The sequence below is a fragment of the Cololabis saira genome, chromosome 7, assembly GCF_033807715.1.
Source record: "Cololabis saira isolate AMF1-May2022 chromosome 7, fColSai1.1, whole genome shotgun sequence".
Lineage (NCBI taxonomy): Eukaryota > Metazoa > Chordata > Actinopteri > Beloniformes > Belonidae > Cololabis > Cololabis saira.
In genome coordinates, this window is record NC_084593.1 from 32,143,583 (window position 1) to 32,165,412 (window position 21,830).

General features: G+C 41.7%; 1 protein-coding gene across 1 annotated transcript; it reads left to right on the forward strand.

The window, feature by feature from the left end:
- Nucleotides 1-2,555: 2,555 nt before the first annotated feature.
- Nucleotides 2,556-20,905, forward strand: xkrx (XK related X-linked). Its single transcript, XM_061725639.1, has 3 exons — nucleotides 2,556-3,347; nucleotides 13,172-13,434; nucleotides 19,225-20,905. The coding sequence occupies exons 1-3, from the start codon at nucleotides 3,007-3,009 to the stop codon at nucleotides 20,088-20,090; spliced, it is 1,470 nt and encodes a 489-aa protein (XP_061581623.1). The 5' UTR covers nucleotides 2,556-3,006; the 3' UTR covers nucleotides 20,091-20,905.
- The last annotated feature ends 925 nt before the right edge of the window (nucleotides 20,906-21,830 follow it).

A 21,830-nucleotide genomic window follows, 5' to 3' on the forward strand; every position in this document is an offset into this window, starting at 1 on the left:
AATATTAAGAAATTCTATTTTGAAAACCATCCATACAAAATAATGCGATACATAGAAAAAAAAGATGGGGCAAGAAACTTGGTGACGTCAAACTTAATTCCAAATATTCAGACTTTCATGCAATATATTCAGACTTTCATTCAATATATTTACATTTCATTCAATATATTCTGACTTTCATTCCATATGTTCAGACTTTCATTCAATATATTCACAGAATCACATTTCATTCCATATATTCTGACTTTCATTCAATATATTCAGACTTTATATTTCTATAGGCCTATATATATCTTATTTTCATGAACGGCTTGCCATAACATCACGGCTAGGAGAGGTCTTAAAATGAAATGACCAAATATAAAGAAAATGATTGCTACTCGCTGGAAGCCACCTCATTCTCTCACCATTAGGTCTTCGACTCTCTCTTTTCTAGATGTGGTGTATATGGAACTTTCAACAGCCAGAATTAATGGTGCTAATGAGAGCACTCTAAATGCCTGGCGTAATACTGCTGATTCTCTGAAAGATATGTTGTAATACCATTTTTTTCTTTTTTTTTTCTTTTTACCACTAACTTTCTCATTTCTGTATCCCTGGATGTCAAGTTCCCTGTTTTGTTTTGTATGTTTTTGTGTGTGTCCTGTGGGTGTGTGTCTGTGTCTATGTATGTGTTTATTTGTACGTTATGTATATACTTTATTTTTATTTTTTCAGGTTAATTATTTCCTTACCTTATTGTTGTCTCTTCGTGCAATTATCCTATTATTTATTTTTTATTTCTTTATTTCCTTATTATTAAAATGATTCTACTGCTGTGTTCCGTGGTATCCCATGACACGTTCCTTTGTCCTGGGCCAACTGTATGCCTACTGTGAAAACTGAGACTGTGTGCTGTAATGTGGAATCTCTGAAACTTTACAGTTTTTCACAATTGTTTAAACACATTTCCTGATAGACTACCTCACTTCCTCTAAACACAAATAACAAAACTCACACACAAAATGTAAAATCCTACACTTCTCTTGCAAAAGCACACTCTACCCTCAAAACAGTGTTAACTCTTCACTAAATGGTATTTCCTTCTCAAATGCCAAATACATACATCATTTGAGTAGACATTTCTAAGCACCCACTGAACACTGATGTGCAGAATGGAAGACACTATAGTATGAATGGAAAACATTATATGAATGCCTCAGTAGTATCATGCATTTGTATGTTCAGTGTTACACCTTCAGCTGTTGGATGTAATATATCACCATATAGTATTCTTATGTATAGGCTACTCAAATAGAAAACAACACACAATTCTTTACTGCACATTTTGAGTCCTCCTCCTCTTCCTCCTCGTCCTCGTCGTCTTCCTCCTCCTCCTCCTCCTACTCTCACTCCTCTGACTTGCTGCTCACCTCTCTCAATATTGCCACCATCCATTGTTCTCCAAACAAACCAGGAGCTCACCTGTGACCCTTTTATGGCAAATTGCTGATTGCATATTGCACAACAGTCTTTGGAGTTTAGAAATGTGATTGACTGTGTGTTCTGTGTGAACAGCAAGAGAGGGAATTCAGGAAGAGTGTGCAGGATATTGGGAATGGTGTGTAGTGTTGTGAGAAATGTGTGGTATGGAATGGGAATTTGAGTCTAGAGCAGTAAATGTGCTTGGAGTTCAGCAGGATTGGTTTAGCCACCTAAAACAGTGATCATCAACTGGCGGCCCGCGGGCCGAATCCGGCCCGCCGAATTGTCCAATCCGGCCCGCCGAATTGTCTAATCCGGCCCGCAACTTGATTTTTCTCTGTCGGTCCTATGAAAGCTCAGGATATGAATCCTTGAAAATTGTATGTTTAGTGTTGTGGTGACGGCACAGATTGTATTCTTTTGCAACAGCAACAGTTTCGTTGCAAATGAGGCATACAGGTGATGCATTTCGGAAGGTTGGCATGATAAATGCGTACTTTCAGTCCAGTCATCGTTAAAGGATCTGTTTTCCACATCAACTTTTCGTTTCATGGCCTTTGAGAGTGCCATTTTACCTGTGTTAAGATGCCTTTTCCTATCATTTTGGTGGTGTTTGTTTTTCAAGTGCTCTATAAATAAAGTTGACTTAATTGAGTTGAGGCAAAATATCTCTATCACTCCTGGTGGATGACTGTGGTATAGGTGATAGAAGACTGACACATAAAGGCTAAAAATGCCTTCTGCTTTGTAATGAAATGAAAAAAAAAATATAAACAATAAACATCAAATTATAATGTTATGCCAAAATTAGATTTTTATTTAATTTTTATTTGAGGGTCCGGCCCCCAAGGTGACTGTCCGCCCGGTAAAATTCTGGCCCTCTAACAAATACAGTTGGTGACCCGTGACCTAAAACATGAGTTTCAGGTTGTGCACATTGTGTCTGATGTTCCAATAAATGTGTTTAAACAATTGTGGAAAAACTGTAATAAAAATGTTATCGCAAAAAAAAAAAACAAATATAAAGATTTGTATTGTTTTATTTTGAAAGTGCCTTCCATTTCCGGTTCAGTTTCGCCTCTCCGGCTACTTTGACGGAGCTGTCGTGTCATCGACCAAACCTGACGTCTCCCACAAGTATATGCAGAGTTTGAATAAACCACAGTGGAGCCGCAGTCAGACTTCCAAACCGGCCGAGACCTCAGTCCACCCTCCGTGACCGACGATGGCCGCTGGCGAGGGGGTTCCTGCGGACTCCTTTGCGCGGTGAAGCCGCCCTTTCCCCCCGCGGGGAAGCCCGGCAGCAGCCGAGCAGCGCCACGTCCCCCGGCCGTGAACCGAGCCCCTCCGGCGGGGCACGGCGCCCGCCTACCCCCGCTGTGTGTGTTCCAGCCCAACACCATGAGCATCTGGCGATGATCCACCTGGTGGAAAGTTGGGAAAGACGGCGCATTAAAAAGAATTCATGGAGGAGAGTTCACTTTAAGAGCGAAAGAGTGTTTTTTTGACAGCTTTTTGTTGCCAGTCCCACGCAGCGCTACCATGTGTGAGGTGTCCGGGGAGGACCGGGACATCACCGACCTGGAGCGGGGCTCCGCGGCGGGGACCGGGGTGCTGCTGGTGGTGGACCCGGGCCGGGTGCGAGCCCCGCTCAGCGTGGTGCTGGCCACCCTGCTGTACTGCGCAGAGCTCGTCACCTCCGCCGTCATGTGCAGCATGTACCACAAGACCGACGACAGCACCTGGATGGGATTCACCATCACCTTCGCCCTGGTGCCCGCCGTGCTCATCCAGCTCACCCTCACCTTCATCCACCGGGACCTGGGCCGGGACCGGCCCCTGGTGCTGTTCCTGCACCTGCTGCTGCTCGGCCCCGTCATCCGGTAGGTGCTGCTGGGACAGAGCCTGGATTTATTCAATATCCAGGCTTTAGGAACTTTTATTTGTCAGAAACTTTAACACTGTAACATTCATAAAGCTCAGGCAAAAATGTTGCAGATATTAACACTCAGAGTGCATATCTGAGGTATAATTTAAGTGCTTGACAGTAAAGTGCACTGAAAAAAATAAATCTAAGCGCATGTAAATATAACACATTTAAATCTGTGATATTAACAATTAAAAATTAAGTTTGTTGCTTTACATGAATACATCTAGATTTCAGAATTTGTTAAAAAAAACAAGACATTGTGCATTTTTTACTTAACAAGCAGTATTTATGTAATCCCAGGCAATCTTTTCATTTACACACAAACAACAAGCAATGATCTTGTTGTATTTACGTTTCCTTTAACAATTTTAATCTATTGGGCAGATTGACCAACGTTTAGATGAAACATGCTTTATTTGTTTAAGTAGAACACCACAGTAAAAAATATCTTGCTGGATCTACTTTAAAAAAATTAAGGCAACTTTTTCGCATGAGATTTATGTAGATCATAGTCTTTGTATAAACTACTCAATTTTTAGTATGTACTAAATTAATTTGCAAGTAAAGTCAACTTAATTTTGGCAAGTAAAGTCAATTTACTTTACACAATTAAGTTGACTGTACTTGCAAAATGTATTATTTACATACAAAAAATGAAGTAGTTTATACAAAGACTAGTCTTTCTTGATCTACATAATAATCTCATGCAAAAAGTTGACTTATTTTTTTTAAGTAGATCAAGCACAATATTTGTATCAGTGAACTTTCAAATTTGTCAGAAACTGTTAACACTGTAAAATTCATAAAGCTCAGACAAAAATGTTGCAGATATTAACACTCAGTGTGCATATCTGATGTATAATTTAAGTGCTTGACAGTAAAGTGTGCTTATCTAGGTAGCTAAAGTCTAATCTCAGACTACTTTTGTGTACTTTTGATTAACACACTCGCAGAAGCAAAGAGTTGTGAAGGAGGAACCCTTAAAAAAAGCCTCAGATAAGACAAAAAGTTAGTGAAATATGTGAAGTATGTGAAACAATACAGCCTAAAAGTACCATACATCACGGCCAGGAGAGGTTTGACAATGAAATCACCAAATATAGAGATAAAATGCGACAGGCTGAGCAAAAACAACTGAAACAAAGACAATGAGCTTTAGAAATGAAAACTAACGAGCAGCAACAATGAATCCACTGGACATCCAACGGAAAATTAACTGACAAGAAGTCCAATATCTTATCCGTACAAACTAGTTTTTTCTTTTGCCTCAGAAAAAAATGCTGTTCCTTCTCACACAGTGACTTAATAGAGCTTAACGGTTGATGGGAGACTGTGCTGTCTGTGCATCACAGCCCTGCACAGATCTTTGACAGCTGACAGGATGTTGCCAAAGTCTAATGACGCTTGATTGGTCATTATTCTAATTTAGTTTTAACAAGCCTTTCTGCTCTGGACCACAGTCCGGATGGAAAGTGGTCCAGAATGATAAACAGGATGAATGACTAAAATTGACAAACCTCCCACAACATTGAACAAGCTGAACAAGGATAGACCTCAAGACAAAAGCCTTCTCCTGTCGTCTGTAAATTTGAACTTTCCCCGATTGTGTGGACGTGATCCACCACCACAGCCTTCAGCCCCGAAACCATTCTGTCAAATTAGCCTGCGAGGCTATTATCTCCCCTAGCAACACATCCTTCATGGTTACGACTCCTATGACCTCATCTCTGATGAACGACACCCAGAGGCCTCTGTGCTGCCGAGCAGTCGGACAGCCAGCGACAGCAGAGGTGGGAGAGGTTCGCAGATGTTGGCTGGAAAACTCCCCAGAAATGATGCAGCTTCTTGCTAAATGAAACTGAAAGGCTCAGAAGAATGTAGCTCTTAGAAAAAGCACCTTTACAAGCCAGGACATCGTCTATTCGGTGTGAGGGAGGAGTGAGCCAAACTGTCACTGTCACCAGCAAATCTGCAGCTGAATAGCTGAAAAAGAGCTCCACACGATTGATACGAGGTGATGTGATCGTTAGAGAGCTGTGCTTAAACAAATGCCAGCAAACCTCAAAGGATTGAAGCAACATTGCGAAGAAAATGCCAAAATTCCTCCACAATGATGTCAGAAACTGACAACATCTGATGTTGTACTACTACAAACTATTGCTGCTAAAGGCAGTTTTGCGGGACACTGAATCCTGGGGTTGAACTGACTGTTTCACACCCTACTTCTGCAATATGCCATAGCTTTTTAGTTTTATTTCCTCTGTAAACAATTGCCTGGTGTGACATGCCAAAGTTTTAGTTCTTCAGAGGACACGCTTGCATAGTTCTAGCAGGTCCTGATACATAAAATAAACAGAGGTCTGAACTATTTGCTTTAAACTTGCACCTCTGAGGGCTGATCTTTGCTGTTCCACCTGTTTGGTGAAGGTGACTCATGTAGGAGGAGACTCCAAAAGCGGTTCACCCCCTGAACTTTGTCAGGAAAACACACCGCTTGGGGATCGTGAGATGAATTTCAAGGGTTAATTGAGGGTGTGGTGTTGTGCAGGGAAAGGAGTTCAACCTCGTCTTCAGTTGCAGGTTTCCTGTCATGAACACAAAGTAGCATACGCAAAGCTTTCTTAGGTGGAGGAAAGGAAATGCGACTGGTTCAATCTCAGTGTCAACCTAAAATATAGGAAGTACGCTTCATTTTTTTTTTTTTTTTTAAAAGGTTGCAAATAAATATTGAAGAAGGCCAACACTCGATAAAACAGACTAGTTCCTGCTGCACCCGTTTGGCCTCAAATTGCATTTAACAAAAAGAAGCTTCAGTAATTAGGATGAAAACGGTATTTGCTTGAATACCAGACTGCCGAGCAGATTTACCGTTCCCACCGTAACTCTGGGCCAAGGTCGCGGTATCTGAGAATTGAGCTTGGTGTTTGAAATTATTCATTAACACATTGGAGATGACGCCTGATGGGGGAGTCGAGTGTATACCACCTGCAGAGTTTCTTATGTGGGCAGCTGAGGATTAAATTCGAGCCTCTGTGTAGTTTATGATGTGGTCGGTGCCGGTTGTTACTTCATGTGCTGTTCACTTGCTGAGTGGCAGCCGTGCTGGAGGACTTATTCATGACAGGCTGTCGCGTGATTTCATTTCTGAGAGAGCCAGAAGACGACGAGATCAAAACCTGCGCGTGTCAGGCTAACTCAGTGTTTCTCAATCCTGGTCCTTGTGGGCCCCTGTCCTGCATGTTTTAGATGTTTCCCTGCACCAACACACCTGATTCTAATTAAAGGTCCTCATTAGTTTGTCACCAACATAGATATATATAAAGGCTAGATGACTCAAGGCGGAGTCTCCAGCGTCGTTCACCGGCGGCCATCTTGCCACAGGAGAGCTCGCTCACTCATAACATTGTGTTTAATGGTGCATGTACTGCTTAAACAACCTTAACTTGCTCAATTCTCAACAGATTTTCAAACAGTTTGGTTTGTTATGAACGTCAGAGATGTAGTTATGACACTGCATACTTGTGAATAATTATAAACATTGAAAAACATACTTTTTTATGAAAATAACAAGAAACAGATAGCTATGACATGGTATTTATATTAAATGAATATTTCTATAGTATTCTTAGTAATATTTATATTTACATTATAACATATATATATTATTAACTTATAACATATATATATATATATATATATATATATATATATATATATGTATATGTTATAATGTACACATGTTATAATTACATCCTAATGTAATAATATATATATATATATATATATATATATATATATATATATATATATATATATATATACACATGTTATAAGGTAATAATATATGTATATATGTTATAATGTAAATATAAATATTACTAAGAATACTATAGAAATATTCATTTAATATAAATACCATGTCATAGCTATCTGTTTCTTGTTATTTTCATACAAAAGTACGTTTTTCAATGTTTATAATTATTCACAAGTATGCAGTGTCATAACTACATCTCTGACGTTCATAACAAACCAAAGCTGTCTGCATTTGCAGCAGCGCGGGCGAGTCATCTAGCCTTTATATATGTCTATGGTCACCAAGGTCTGCACAACTCTGTTGATGACACAGGTACTTGTATCACGGTGTGTTGAAGCAGGGAAACATCTAAAACATGCAAGACAGGGGCCCACGAAGACCATGATTGAGAAACACTGGGTTAACTGGAGTCACTCTGATTGATGAATGACGTCTTAAGCAGCTCCATCTGGTGATGTCAGAGACGTACCTCTAAATCTGTTTTTTTTTTTTTTTTTTTTTTTTTTCCAGTGATATCCAGTCAGAATCAAAATGTGAAATTAATAGAAAAGTTTTGTTTTGATGTGCAAATAGTGACAGTGGCTTGGTTTGTGAACATCTCTGCAAATCCAGTTCAGTCACATTAAATACTCTTATCAGGTGAACAATCTCTTCACCCATGTGAAGTAGGGTGACGGTATTAAAGTCTACAGAGCATGACTGAGTGGTTTGATCAGTATCTTGATGATGTGAGTCACAAGGTTTGGCCTGGACAGTCACCAGATCTCAGGCTGTCTGGACAGACTCCATCTACCATCAAAACCCAGAGGAAAACATGTTGTAAAAGAATGTCATGTCAACCAAGGAGCGTTGCGGCTGTCGTGGTATCGTGCGTTGGTCCAAAGCCTCACCTAAACACTTTATACACTGTTTTTTTCCCCATCACGCAAAAGAAGAAGTCTAAAAACGGGAACAAAAAGGACCTTTTTTTTTAATTCGTATGAACCAGATGACACAATTAGCGTTTGCCCCACTGACCTGGAGAGGGTTTCTGTAAAAGAAAAACAGAATGAGCTTTACTGTAATAACCTCGGGTTCTGTTCCTCATACCAGCCAGTAAGGCTGCAATGAGCAAAACAGAAACTGCAACATTTCATAATTAGCTCTACTATCAACAAGCCCCTGGCTAGAAATGCTTTCTGTTAAAGAAGTCGGTAAAACTAAAGTTGTTACCCTTTTCAACATGTACATGGTGCATCAAAGAGCATCTAAAAGTTACAGATCAAAACAGTCGGTGTTTCTTCTGTAAACCTAAGAGAGAAACCTTGAGCTTGCAGTCGTAAACAAGCTTTATCTGACTTTGCCTGACAGTCTTAGCTGTGCTCACGTGTTAAACCAAATAAAGCACTTTTAGAGTAGTATAAAAGCCATTTTAATGTATAAAGATACCTTTATGAAAAAATCTGATAATGAACTCAAAGAGGCAAAGATGGACGTCACCACATCTGAAATCGGTTATCCTGGGGAGTTTGGGCTCCTTAAACAGAAGCAGAAATATATACGCTGGTCCTGCCAAAGAAAACGGGCATGTTAAACCAAAAGCAGGTGCATCTGTCGGTGGTGGACGCTTATTTTTGCTCCCCCGCCTATTTTTCCTCCACCTAAGAATGCTTTGCGTATATGCCAGTGATTTAAAACAGCATTAACCTTGAAGCAGATTGTGCCCATTCAGCCGTGACCGGCTGCATCGGTGTTGGGAAGTGTTTGCAGTCATCACCTGTACGCTGAGACTCTAATGTCTCAGATCCGTGCTCATAATGCACCAATGATATCAGGAAACTGTCCAGGGGATTATTACAGCACAGCTCACCCTGTTCTGTTCTTGTTTCTCTAAACTAATCACGCCTGCTGCTGCTGCTTGGCTCAGATGGGAGGTTTCCTGTGTGTATAAGTCAGAGATGGTGGGAGTGCTGGTCTTGTGGCTGGACAAACACTCCGTATCTGCTATCAGAGGAGGAATTTCAACTGTATATATAAGAGGCTTTCTTTGTCATGCTGCCAACGTGACTGCATCCAGTCCAAAACCTCAAGGAAGGGGTCAGGTGGATTTTTGTCTTGACTTGTCTCTTTTGGGAATGCGCCTTCTCTCGAGACATAATAGCACTGTGCTTGGACCAGTCTCGGCACGCAGAGTTTGTTGTTTTCTGTTAGCTCTGTGATGTGATGAGTCTGTGTCAGTGAGCTTAATGGGGTAATCCGGGGGGACCAAAACAGGATGATCTTGCTAAAGAGCAGTTGAAAGAATTTCCTGAACTCCCAGCTTCCTCAGAGTTGGCGAGCATCAGTATTTCTTGCATGTCTTGTCAACTTCCTGGTGGTAACAGAATATCGCTATACTATATAGAGACAGAGCAGCGGCACGTTTCTGCTCGTAAATCCATACGATTCTGCCTTGAAAGTGAGGATATTGATTCTCTTGACTAATGCATTCATCTGTCCTGCCATTCCTTTCATCTCTAAGTGAAATTCAGTCTGCCTCTCTGTTATTATACAGACTCCTAAGTGTGCGCTGGCTGAAGATCAGCTTTGATGCACTTTGTCCTGAGAATAGTACCAGATTTGTAGGCCAACGTTGGCAGGATGTCCGTTTTTTGTGCCTTCTCTGTGATTCTGTCGTGGTTCCTGTGCACAAACACTGAATGATCCTTATCTGCCTGCAGCTGCTGCAGCAAATAGACACAGCGAGGGAGTAACGAGAGTATTCCTCCCGCCAGCCCGTAACATTCATGTCAGATCCAGTACATAGGTGGGTGTGGACGCTCGGCGTTGCGCCACACTGAACTGTAAGTAGTGTTTCTCCACTAGAAGCAGATGAAGCAACAGTGTCTAAGCATGGATTCCTGCACAGTGATGTGAGATTTAGTGCTACAGTTCGACCCCTGGAGGTTTCTGGGTTGAATGCAAACATGCAGGGTTTTGAGTATCAGGTACTTTTACTTCAGTATCATTTCATTGTTCTCATAAACATTTGGTTAATACTAAGTGGGAACTTGTTCTTCCAGTTTAGGTACAATGTTCAAGGGCGGAGCAATTAAATGGTGTGTATAAAAATGGCAGCTTGTTCTTTATTTTTTCTTTCATGTATAAGTTTTGTTTAAAATAAACAATCTGCACTTGTACAGCAACCGTCCTTTCTTTTGATGTTAAACCCGTTTCATTCATTGTGAGTAGTTCTGTTTCCCCCTGTGACGACACACAGACAGCATTTACCTTGCAAAACATGAAAGGAACCACACCCAGATTTTCTGTTAATCTGTTCAGGCCTCTGGGAGCTGTTTATTTGTCCTGACTGCCATCTGCTGGATTCTCATTACAGAGCTTGTGTTTTACCAAGAAAGGGCTCTTTATGGCGGATCGCCTTCATGAAATTACATTTCAAAAAGCACGTATTTTTTCCCCCAGCAATGTCCTGTTTTAAGTTACCAATACAAAACCCTGACTATTTAGCTTTTTGCTTCATAAATTCTGTTTCCTTTATGCGTTTGTGTTGTGATTTTTTTTTTTTTAAATGTAAACATGGCAAACTTCACAACAGCCCTTTGTGATGGCCTGTAACATTCACCCTGGCGTGACACTGCCCCCTGCTGGTAGGAAGATGCACTCACAGGCCACTTTATTGGGTACACCTTGCTAGTACCGGGTTGGACCCCCTTTGCCTTCAGAGCTGCCTTAATCCTTCGTGGCATAGATTCAACATCGTACTGGAAACATTCCTCAGAGAGTTTGGTCCATATTGACATGATAGCATCAAGCAGCTGCTGCAGATTTGTCAGCTGCACATCCATGATGTGAATCTCCCGTTCCACCACATCCTAAAGGTGCTCTATTGGATTGAGATGTGGTGACTGTGGAGGACATTTGAAGACAGTGAACTCATTGTCATGTTCTAGAAACCAGTCTGAGATGATTCACGCTTTATGGCATGGGGCGTTATCCTGCTGGAAGTATCCATCAGAAGATGGTACACTGTGGTCATAAAGGGATGGACATGGTGAGCAACAACAGTCAGGTAGGCTGTGACGTTGACACGATGCTCAATCGGTACTAATGGGCCCAAAGTTTGCCAGGATAATATCCCCCACACCATTACACCACCACCAGCCTGATCTGTTGATACAAGGCAGGATGGATCCATGCTTTCATGTTGTCGACGCCAGATTCTGACCCTAGATGCTCTTCTGCATAACTCTGTTGTAACGAGTGATTATTTGAGTTATTGTTGCCTTTCTATCAGTCTGTCTGGCCATTCTCCTCTTCTCTGGCATCGACAAGGCATCTGCGCCCACAGAACTGCCGCTCACTGGATATTTTCTCTATTTTTCTGACCATTCTCTGTAAACCCTAGAGATGGTTGTGTGTGAAAATCCCAGTAGATCATCAGTTTCTGAAACACTCAGACCAGCCCCTCTGGCACCAACATCCATGCCACGTTCAAAGTCACTTAAATCACCTTTCTTCTCCACTCTGATGCTGGTTTGAACTGCAGCAGATCATCTTGACCATGTCTACATGCCTAAATGCATTGAGTTGCTGCCATGTGATTGGCTGATTAGAAATGTGCATTAACTTTGGGCCCAATTTAGGAAGTTTTTTGGCTTTCACAGCTTCTCTCTTCTTAGCCCCATTGCATCAAATCACTTTTTCAAACCATCCCTTGAGGACCCCACCTTCCAGGAATGGCACAGGAGGGGTATGATTCGTTTTAGAGATATGTTCATAGACGGCACCGTGGCATCTTTTGAGCAGTTAAGTGGTAAATTCAGCCTTCCAAAATCACATTTCTTTAGGTATCTTCAGGCTAGACATTTTGTTCTTTCCCAGACACCCAGCCCTGGTGCATCGATAGGCTCGACCACAGTTGACAAAGTTCTTGCCACAGACCCATTCAAAAAGGGGCTCATTTCGTCTTTCTATGGCATGTTGCTGGATCTTAGGAGTGCCCCTACAGATAAACTCAAAGCAGCATGGGAGCAGGACTTAGGGCTTCCCTTATCAGAGGATACCTGGGAGTCCATACTTAAACTGGTTAATACAACCTCCCTGTGCGCACGTCACTGCTTAATTCAGTTTAAAGTGGTACACAGGGCTCATATTTCCAAAGCAAAGTTATCCTCCATGTACCCAGATATTAGTCCATACTGTGTAAGATGTAAGGTAGCAGAAGCCTCTCTCATCCACATGTACTGGTCCTGCCCATGTCTAAACAAGTACTGGATGGAAGTATTTCATACTCTCTCTCTGGTGCTTAAAATCAGATTAGAACCAAACCCACTGACTGCCCTGTTTGGGGTCATGGAGGGAGGAAGGAAGTTAACCACTGCACAGGGGCACACTTTGTCTTTTGCCTCCCTTTTGGCTCGTCGGGCAATTCTGTTCAGGTGGAAGGATCCCTTCCCTCCTACTCGTGCACAATGGCTGGAAGACATCATGTCCTGCTTAAAACTGGAGAAAATTAGATACTCGCTTCAGCAATCAAATAAGTTCCAGAAAGTGTGGGGACCTTTTCTAGAAGCATTCCAGACCCTGTGAACTATACTTCATATTTCTTTTATATTCCTAGTGCAGGCTTTTGATGTTAGAGTGACCTCATATTGTGATTAGTAATCTGGCAGTGACAGGGGAGGGATTAGTTTGGTCTGTAGTTTGTTTTTGTTACTATTTTATATTTTTTCATACTGTTTAATTGTTTTTTATATTTTGTACACTGGTGTATGCTATGATCAACATGCCCATGCCTAATCAAAATGTTTGTAATTGACATTCAGCATTTCACCCTTTTTTTTTCTTACTTTGTGAAAATTTCAATAAAAAGATCTTGAATTAAAAAGAAATGTGCATTAACGAGCAGTTGGACAGGTGTACCTAATAAAGTGGCCAGTGAGTGTATAGTTACACTTCCTCTATCTGTTCTGTCTCCTCCACAGGTGTTTTGAGGCTCTGGTGGTTTATTTCAAGGCTGGTAGAAAGGAGGAGCCTTACGTCACCATCTCCAGGAAGATCAGCCTGAAGAAGGGGCAGCAGACGCCCATGGAGCTTGAAATCGGCCGGTCGGAGCGAACCCTGGCCACGCACCGGAATGCCTTCAAACGCACCGCTGTTATCCAAGCGTTCCTGGGATCCACACCTCAACTAACGCTCCAGCTGTACGCCACCATCCAGGAAAAATACATCCTCTTCCCTACGAGATGTAAGAAACTCTTGCTGTCAGAGAGATTATGAGTCTGTATTAAACCCAGGGTCTCTGAATCTCTATTGGCCCCTTTAACAGAAAGGATTTTGTGTTGCCATGTTACACAACTCTAAACGTATTTATTCGTCAGTTTTGTCTGGTGGGGAAAAAAAACACAAATACCCATGTCTTAACTTTTGCACTGGAGTTGAGAAGAGATGCAAATGATGCTTAGTTTCAGCAAGAGGAGACACTGTTTTATTCATGAAGGGATTCTCCGCTGGTTTGAATTTATTTAGAAGGCAAAAAAAAAAAAAATGATCAGACCAATTGCTGCCATACCACGCTATTCTGATGGACACGGGGGAATCTGAGATGACCTGGTATCTATAGATAGAGGGATAGTTGGCCTGTTGCGATAGGTTCTGCAGTTCCTTTACAAATGGAGGAGTTGACCTGCATAGCTGATAGTAAGTCAGGTTTGTTGTGAATGGGAGTTGTCAGGACTGCCCTTTGACACGATTCTGTTCATAAAGTTTGTGGATAGAATTTCTAAGTGCACCCGAGGAGCAGAGAGGGCTCCGGTTTGGCTCTGGTTTTTGCAGGTGATGAGGCTTCATCGAACTGCCGTCTTGCAGCAGGACATGGCCATGGTTCTCAGTAGGAATGGGCGATATTTTACCGTTCACGATATACCGTCAAAAAAAATCCCCACGGTAAGAATTTGTCGGAAGGAAGGAAGGAAGGAAGGAAGGAAGGAAGGAAGGAAGGAAGGAAGGAAGGAAGGAAGGAAGGAAGGAAGGAAGGAAGGAAGGAAGGAAGGAAGGAAGGAAGGAAGGAAGGAAGGAAGGAAGGAAGGAAGGAAGGAAGGAAGGAAGGAAGGAAGGAAGGAAGGAAGGAAGGAAGGAAGGAAGGAAGGAAGGAAGGAAGGAAGGAAGGAAGGAAGGAAGGAAGGAAGGAAGGAAGGAAGGAAGGAAGGAAGGAAGGAAGGAAGGAAGGAAGGAAGGAAGGAAGGAAGGAAGGAAGGAATGAGCCTGAAAGAAAGAAAGAAATGAGCCTGAAAGAAAGAAAGAAAGAAAGAAAGAAATGAGCCTGAAAGAAAGAAAGAAAGAAATGAGCCTGAAAGAAAGAAAGAAAGAAATGAGCCTGAAAGAAAGAAAGAAAGAAAGAAAGAAATGAGCCTGAAAGAAAGAAAGAAAGAAAGAAAGAAAGAAATGAGCCTGAAAGAAAGAAAGAAAGAAAGAAATGAGCCTGAAAGAAAGAAAGAAAGAAAGAAATGAGCCTGAAAGAAAGAAAGAAATGAGCCTGAAAGAAGGAAAAGAAAGAAAGAAATGAGCCTGAAAGAAGGAAAAGAAAGAAAGAAATGAGCCTGAAAGAAGGAAAAGAAAGAAAGAAATGAGCAAGAAAGAAGGAAAGAAAGAAAGAAATGAGCAAGAAAGAAAGAAATGAGCAAGAAAGAAAGAAATGAGCAAGAAAGAAAGAGGTTTTTGTGTAACAAACATGGCGGATCTGAGAGCGAGGAGCTTGAGTCATTACAGTTTTGCAGTACAGTTCAGTACTAATTTAATTGTTTTTTATTAATTCAATTTAATTGGTGTAGTTTTTTTAGTTCTTTTAGAGCAGTGATTTGGGGGCTCCAAAGACTGGATGGGGTGATAGATTTATAGTTACAAAGATGGAGTTGAATTGGTATTTTTTTTATCGTCATTTTTATCATTATCGGGATAAATGCCAGAAATGATCGTGATACATTTTTTAGTCCATACCGCCCATCCCTAGTTCTCAGTCCAAGAAGAGTGGAATGCCCTCTCCGGGTTTTGGATGAGGTGTTGAAATGTCTTCAAATAGCTACTGCAATGCAGACTCTGTACGGGTCTGTTGCCAAGAGGCAAGGCTCTCTGTTTACAGGCAGGTCTATGTTACAACCCTCATGAATGGTCACTGAAGGAGATCAAGGCTTCAATGAACATGAAAGGAGCTCCCTCCTCCCGTGGCTTGACTCTCCCCTTCAGAGTCGGCGTGAGAAGCTCTGTCGTTCTGGAGGGACTAGTTAGGATGCTCCCTTAGGGAGGTGTTTTTGGGCATATCCAAACGGGCGGAGGCCCTGGAGCAGAGCAAGGACACAGCGGACAGACGATGCCTCTCAGCCGGCCTGGGAAAGCATCAGTATTCCCCTGGAAGTGTCTGAGTGGGAGGTCGGGGCCTGTTTGGTTAGGCTGCAGCTCCCATGACCCGCACTTGGAAAAGCAGAAGTTCATGGATGAATGGATGGATAGGATTTCTACAGCACAGTTCTTCATGGTCAATTAGTTTTCACCTGTCTTGTCAGGTTCAGAGGTTTGTAAAGCTACCAAATAGCAATGAGGTTTAAATGTCCGTCTTCATTTTCTAGAGTGAGAGCTGCTTACCGATGTGCCGGGGGTTGACAGGAGGCTGTGGTGAAAGCTGACTGTTGGATAAGTCTTAATGAAGTTATTTGACTCCGTGTTTGGAGTTAATGGCTCCTCTTCCCTTATACGTGCTGTCTGATCCTGACTGATAAGCAACTATAACATGCATACATCAGTATAGTTGAGCTGAGAGGGAAGTCTAATTTAATGTAACTGATCTGAGAAATGGCTCCATTTTTTAATCTGTTTAAATTAGTGGGCCTTCAATACGTTATTGAACAGGTAATCAGGTTTATGTCCATGTGATCTGTGTTGTAACGGATACAGTATGTCTTTGTTTATGGAAAATCACAGGATCCTGATTATCAGCATGCTTCTCGTTTATGACCAGCCGTAATCAGCGCTGCTCCCGGCAGACTGCTCCGCTCGTGCTCCTGTGTTTGTTTATTTAACAGATCTGGAAACTGGACAGGATTTTATTATATGGATTTAAACGTAAATATTCTCGATTTAGTAAATCTGCCCTGTAGGGCTGCACGATTAATCGTTAAAAAATCGCGATCTCGATTCATGCTTGAACGCAATCTCATTTCCAAATGACGACGATTTAATTTTTTTATTTTTTTTTTGATGTTTATTGTTTTTATGTTCAATGTCACCTGTTACAAAGTTGATGCCAGTCTTTTATCAGGCACCATCATATTTTTTGTAACGTTTACCTTTTGTATCGGCAGCTTCTTAATAGCAGCAAAAGGCAATGGGGGGTTCATCCCAGCCAGAGGAATAATTTGTTGCCTCAGAACTACAGGATCAGTTACAAGTCCCCTTTCTGAAAGGGTGTTCAACTCAGGGAGGAACAAATATTGTTCAAAATTGTTATTATTGTTTAAATTATTCAAAGGTTTGCGTAAAGAAGACAAGAGATGTTTATTGTTATTATATTTTTGTTCAGCTGTTGCAAAGTTAAAGTAATAAGTGCAATGAATTTTATATTGGAAAAAAATCGTGAGAGAATCGTGATCTCAATTCTAAGCAAAAAAATCGTGATTCTCATTTTGTCCAGAATCGTGCAGCCCTACTGCCCTGTTATCTTCCAAGTTACTTTGATATGAAATGGTGGTTGAATGACGAAGCGCAGCGGCTACAGACTATGACATGTCCACCGTTGTGCTTCACAGTTACTAAGAGGTTCCTCTCCTCAAATTATGTCTTTAGTCTCATGTCTTCTGTGGCCTGAAAACTTTGTTTGATTTTACTTCAAATACATGATTCTACTTGCCCTGTGCATGTAAATGACCCGTTTATGTTCCTCTACGTTGTGTTGTCACTGATTTACGCGTGCACCGTAGCTTTGGTCTAATGTTTGGAGCATTTTCCCCTCGGCATCTCTCATCCCCGTCAAAGATGTGCACATGATTTCTGATTTCAGACAGCTAATACAGACTTACTTGCAACTCCTCTCATTTAGTATTGGGGCACTTTATTTTTGTTGCAAACTAGTTTGGTGGGAAATGAATTGCCGTGTAGTAAAGATTAGTTCTAATAATATAGGAATATAAAGTCGTAGATTCCAGTCGGGGCTCTGACATACTCTCTATCATGTTTTTTTACTTATTAGTATTAATTCCTCGGTGTCTTTCACACAGATGGTCTCTCAGGAGCCCAGAATCAATATCCTGAAAACCTTAGTGGGCACTTTAAATCTCGCCATGATGACATCGTCCATTTCAAAGACAGAGAGATTAGTAGAATTTCACACATTTAGTCCTATTTACTGTTTAATTTTATTTGAAATATTATAGTTAAGGTCATTTTTATGTGTCATTTATTTGATGCGTATTAATAGGGTCTTATTTAATGGAATGCTTTAAATGTTTTTGAAAACTGAAACACCATTCTCAGTCGGTTGTTTCCTTAAAACATCGCTGCACGTCTGCTCCCACGCTGGCTCTTCCATATTTAGTGCAGTCTGTCCTCTAGTTTATAAACGCTTGGCCTGGTGATGGCGCCAGAAAAAGAATTACGGTGATTCATGCTTCCTGGCTTACCTTGTATAACCTCCCAGTAGTTCCAGCAGTGAACTAATCAGCAGAAGTAATGTGCTGCTCCGTCAAAGTTGCTTTTTTTTTTTTTAGTCCTTTTAATGATTACACTGCGGATACATATCAGTATAACTAGATACTTGCCAGCAAAATAAACCTATCACCAAACTTTTAATTGTAAATGATTGTTCCAGGACTATAACATCCTCGATTTAAAAGTTTCTGAAAGACACAAGAGTGAAAATACAGTACAACCTGGCCAAATATGGAGGCTGAATCCAGCTGAACTAGAGTGAGGAAGAGCTGCAGAACCTCTGCAGTGTGCCGCTGCCTCAGCAGCACCGACCGCTCATGCATGCTGTATTGATCCTCTAAAACTCTTTAATTCTGACGCCGTCATGAACATCAGACCTGATATTTGACTTATCACAATGCTTTTCAGTGAGTAATGTCCTTCTGGAAACTTGAGGAAAAAGCTCGTTTATGACGGTTAACTGGAAGCTGATTTGTTTGAACGAGCCTCTGATAAGAAGATCACGTCGCCTGAGAGAATCTGAACGCTGCTCAGTCAGTACGTGCACATGCAGCGATTCAAGCTGGTGACTCAAGGAGTTAGTTATGAGCAGGCCAGCTGACAGTCTTGCCTGGGCCCCGGACAAAATAATCTAAGATGGGCCCCCCCTGCGCCCGGATCTCTCCTTCTCCCTCTTCCTTTACCACTTCAGGTTTTTATACAAGCTAATGGACGTTAACATTAGAGCTAGCCAGTTGGGTTAAGTTACAAGGTTGGTAAACGTTGGCTGCGCTGTTTCTTACCTTGCTCTACGCTGACTTTATTAATTCCAGCTTCACCGTCACCACCCTTTCTAAAATATTTGTGTAGAGAATCTATGAGGCCTCTATTTTCTTCTTCTCTTCTCCTCTTTTCTGAGCACCGGACTTGTGCTGACCGGACATTTTGACCATTCTAATGGTTGAATTAAATGATAACATCAAATTTTGATCAGCGGCCAAACCATTTTTGTGTTGGGTGTTCTTGACCACAAGGATAATTAGGAAGAAAACAAATAACAAGCTTTTATGTAACTCAAATACTACATATTTTTCCCACAAATAGGCATATTTTGAAACATTTTGAAAAAGGATTCCATAATTTAATGAGAATTTAACATTATTTTTTTTTTTTTCAGTTCTGGGCCCCCCCCTACCCTGGGCCCGGGACAACAGACCCGTTTGTCCCCCCCTATCGGCGGGCGTGGTTATGAGTAGTTTTACACGCCATAACTCTGCATTTTCTTTCAGTGCTCAAGTTAATGATGAATATAAAGTTCTCTTTGGTTCAGATATTGACGTGTGACGCGTGTTTGTCTTCACAGTGGCTCTGATGGTCATCACCCTCATCTCCATCACGTACGGGGCTCTCGTGTGCAGCGTTCTGGCCATTCAGATCAGATACGACGACTACAAGGTGCGGCTTCGGCCCGTAGCCTACCTCTGCATGGTCATATGGAGAGGCTTGGAGATTGCCACCCGGGTCACGGCTCTGGTCCTCTTCAGCACGGCGCTCACCCACTGGGTGGTCCTAGTCGGCATGGCTAACCTGCTCTTCTTCTTCTTCCTCCCCTGGGTTGAGTTCTGGGCCAAGAAAGGCTCACTGACTGAGGGCGTGGAGAAAAACTTCTCCAAGCTGGGCACTACAGTCGTGCTGTGCATGTTCACGCTGCTCTACGCGTGCATCAACGTCTTCTGCTGGTCGGCGGTGCAGCTGGACCTCACGCATCGGGAGCTGATCGAGAGGAGGCAGCGCTGGGGCTGGCTGGCCATGTACTACTCTGGACGCTTCGTGGAGAACTTCCTCCTCATAACGCTCTGGTACTTCTTCAAGTCGGACTTCTACGAGTACGTGTGCGCGCCGCTGCTGGGCGTCCAGCTGCTGATCTCCTACAGCCTGGCCGTGCTCTTCATGCTGCTCTTCTACCAGTTCTGCCACCCTTGCAGACGCCTCTTTAGGTACAACATACACGACTGCCTGCACTGCATCTGCTGCCGCAGAAAGAGGCGTGGAGAGAACGGGAGGCGGGGAAACCTGCCCCCGTCGTACTCCACGGCTGGAACCATGGTGCTGATGCCAGAGGAGCCGCTGGAGCTGCTGGATCCTCAAAACTCTCACTGTCCCGACCTCACCAATCATCCGGAGGAGCAGGAGACGGCCATTATCGAAGACATGATGGAGGCAGCCTGAGAGGGCGCTGCAAGGTTTCCTCCCAATGTAGGCCTTGAGGAATAAAATACAAGCTAAATATCTTTGTGTTCTTTGAGAGAGGATGTTTTAGGGAACAAACTTTTGCCTTTTTCTCTGAAGTGCACCAAGCTACCCATTTACAGTTGTGAGAGGGAAGTGACCCTGTGGTGTGTTCATGGAGGATTATTGCATACAGTGAGGGCTCACGGCCCCAGCCTACCAAAGAATGTAGCATGTCAAGTTTTGCGTCGATGCACAAAGGCGTCTGTTGAGAGAGCAGCGCTGAGCCAGGTGAGAAAAACATGCCGAGTGTGTCTGAAGTGGCCAAAAACACTGACCAGGACACCCCTCCGTTCACTTCCTCTCAGGGTTTCTGTGCTCTCAACACAAGCCCGCTCGCATACGTCTGCATCTGCACTAACGACACTAAAAATCAGATAAATACGGCAGGAATGGCAAGAAAAGGTCAGAATTTTGATTTCCTCATACCTTAACCGCTGTCGTGAATGACCTGTGTTGTTCGCTTCCCAGCTGCCTTGAATGAAAGACAATATTGTTTTAGAGTTGCAGAAGAACATTTAAAAACACGATAAATGTCTGTGAGAATTTTGTAATGAAAAATACTGTTCAATATCTGTGAGGAAGAAACGAAATGAATCTTAATACTGTTGCATTAACAAGACTGACACTGAATGAGCTACGACTTTACTGAAGTGCTTTAACTTTGCTTGTTGTTTTTTTTATGTTTTGTCCATGTTTGTTTTACAGTGCCTTGTACTACTTGAACCTTTAATAAAACAAGAAAAAGCAGTCTCTCCTGTTTATTTTTGTCCTCTTTATAATAAAACACAGGCTTATTTTCGCCACATGTGCAATAAAACCTCTCTTTCTACTCTGACGCTCCGGGACGATCATGATTCCCTGAATGTGGAATAGAATAGAATAAACTTTATTAATCCCACAGAGAAGACATTTACTTGTGCAGCAGCAAACATACACACTCAACAATTTTACAAAATACACACGAAGTAGGAAAAGGTATAAAAAAAAGTATATCCTAAAAAGAAAAATAACCAATAAATAGCTAAATAATTAAAAAACTATATAAAAAATTAGCAATGTACAAAATAAATACTAAACCCGAAAAACGAATAATATATACAGGACTGTCTCAGAAAATTAGAATATTGTGATAAAGTTCTTTATTTTCTGTAAAGCAATTAAAAAAAAACTAAAATGTCATACATTCTGGATTCATTACAAATCAACTGAAATATTGCAAGCCTTGTATTATTTTAATATTGCTGATTATGGTTTACAGTTTAAGATTAAGAGTCCCAGAATATTCTAATTTTTTTTAGATAGGATATTTGAGTTTTCTTAAGCTGTAAACCATGATCAGAAATAATAAAATAAAAGGCTTGCAATATTTCAGTTGATTTGTAATAAATCCAGAATGAATTACATTTTTGTTTTTTTAATTGCATTACAGAAAATCATAATATTCAAATTTTCTGAGACAGTCCTGTACATGTGCAAAAATACCAGTGAAGTATTTAGAGGGAGAAGGTTATTGCACTCTAGTGACTAGAGATGGTTAGAGTCTGATTGCTGTGACGTGTATTTCCTTATTCCTGCTGTCCAGTAACTTTGTTCCAAGTGAAACTTCCGCCCTGGAGGAATGTAGTCCTGCAGCTGTGTGTGATTTCCCGATGCTCGTCAGCAGGTCTTGTTTCCCTG

Coding starts and splice junctions, on each gene's coding strand:
- xkrx (XM_061725639.1), top strand. CDS start 3,007: ATGTGTGAGGTGTCCGGGGAGGACCGGGACATCACCGACCTGGAGCGG. Junction 3,348..13,171: donor CTGCTCGGCCCCGTCATCCG/GTAGGTGCTGCT, acceptor TCTCCTCCACAG/GTGTTTTGAGGCTCTGGTGG. Junction 13,435..19,224: donor CATCCTCTTCCCTACGAGAT/GTAAGAAACTCT, acceptor TTGTCTTCACAG/TGGCTCTGATGGTCATCACC.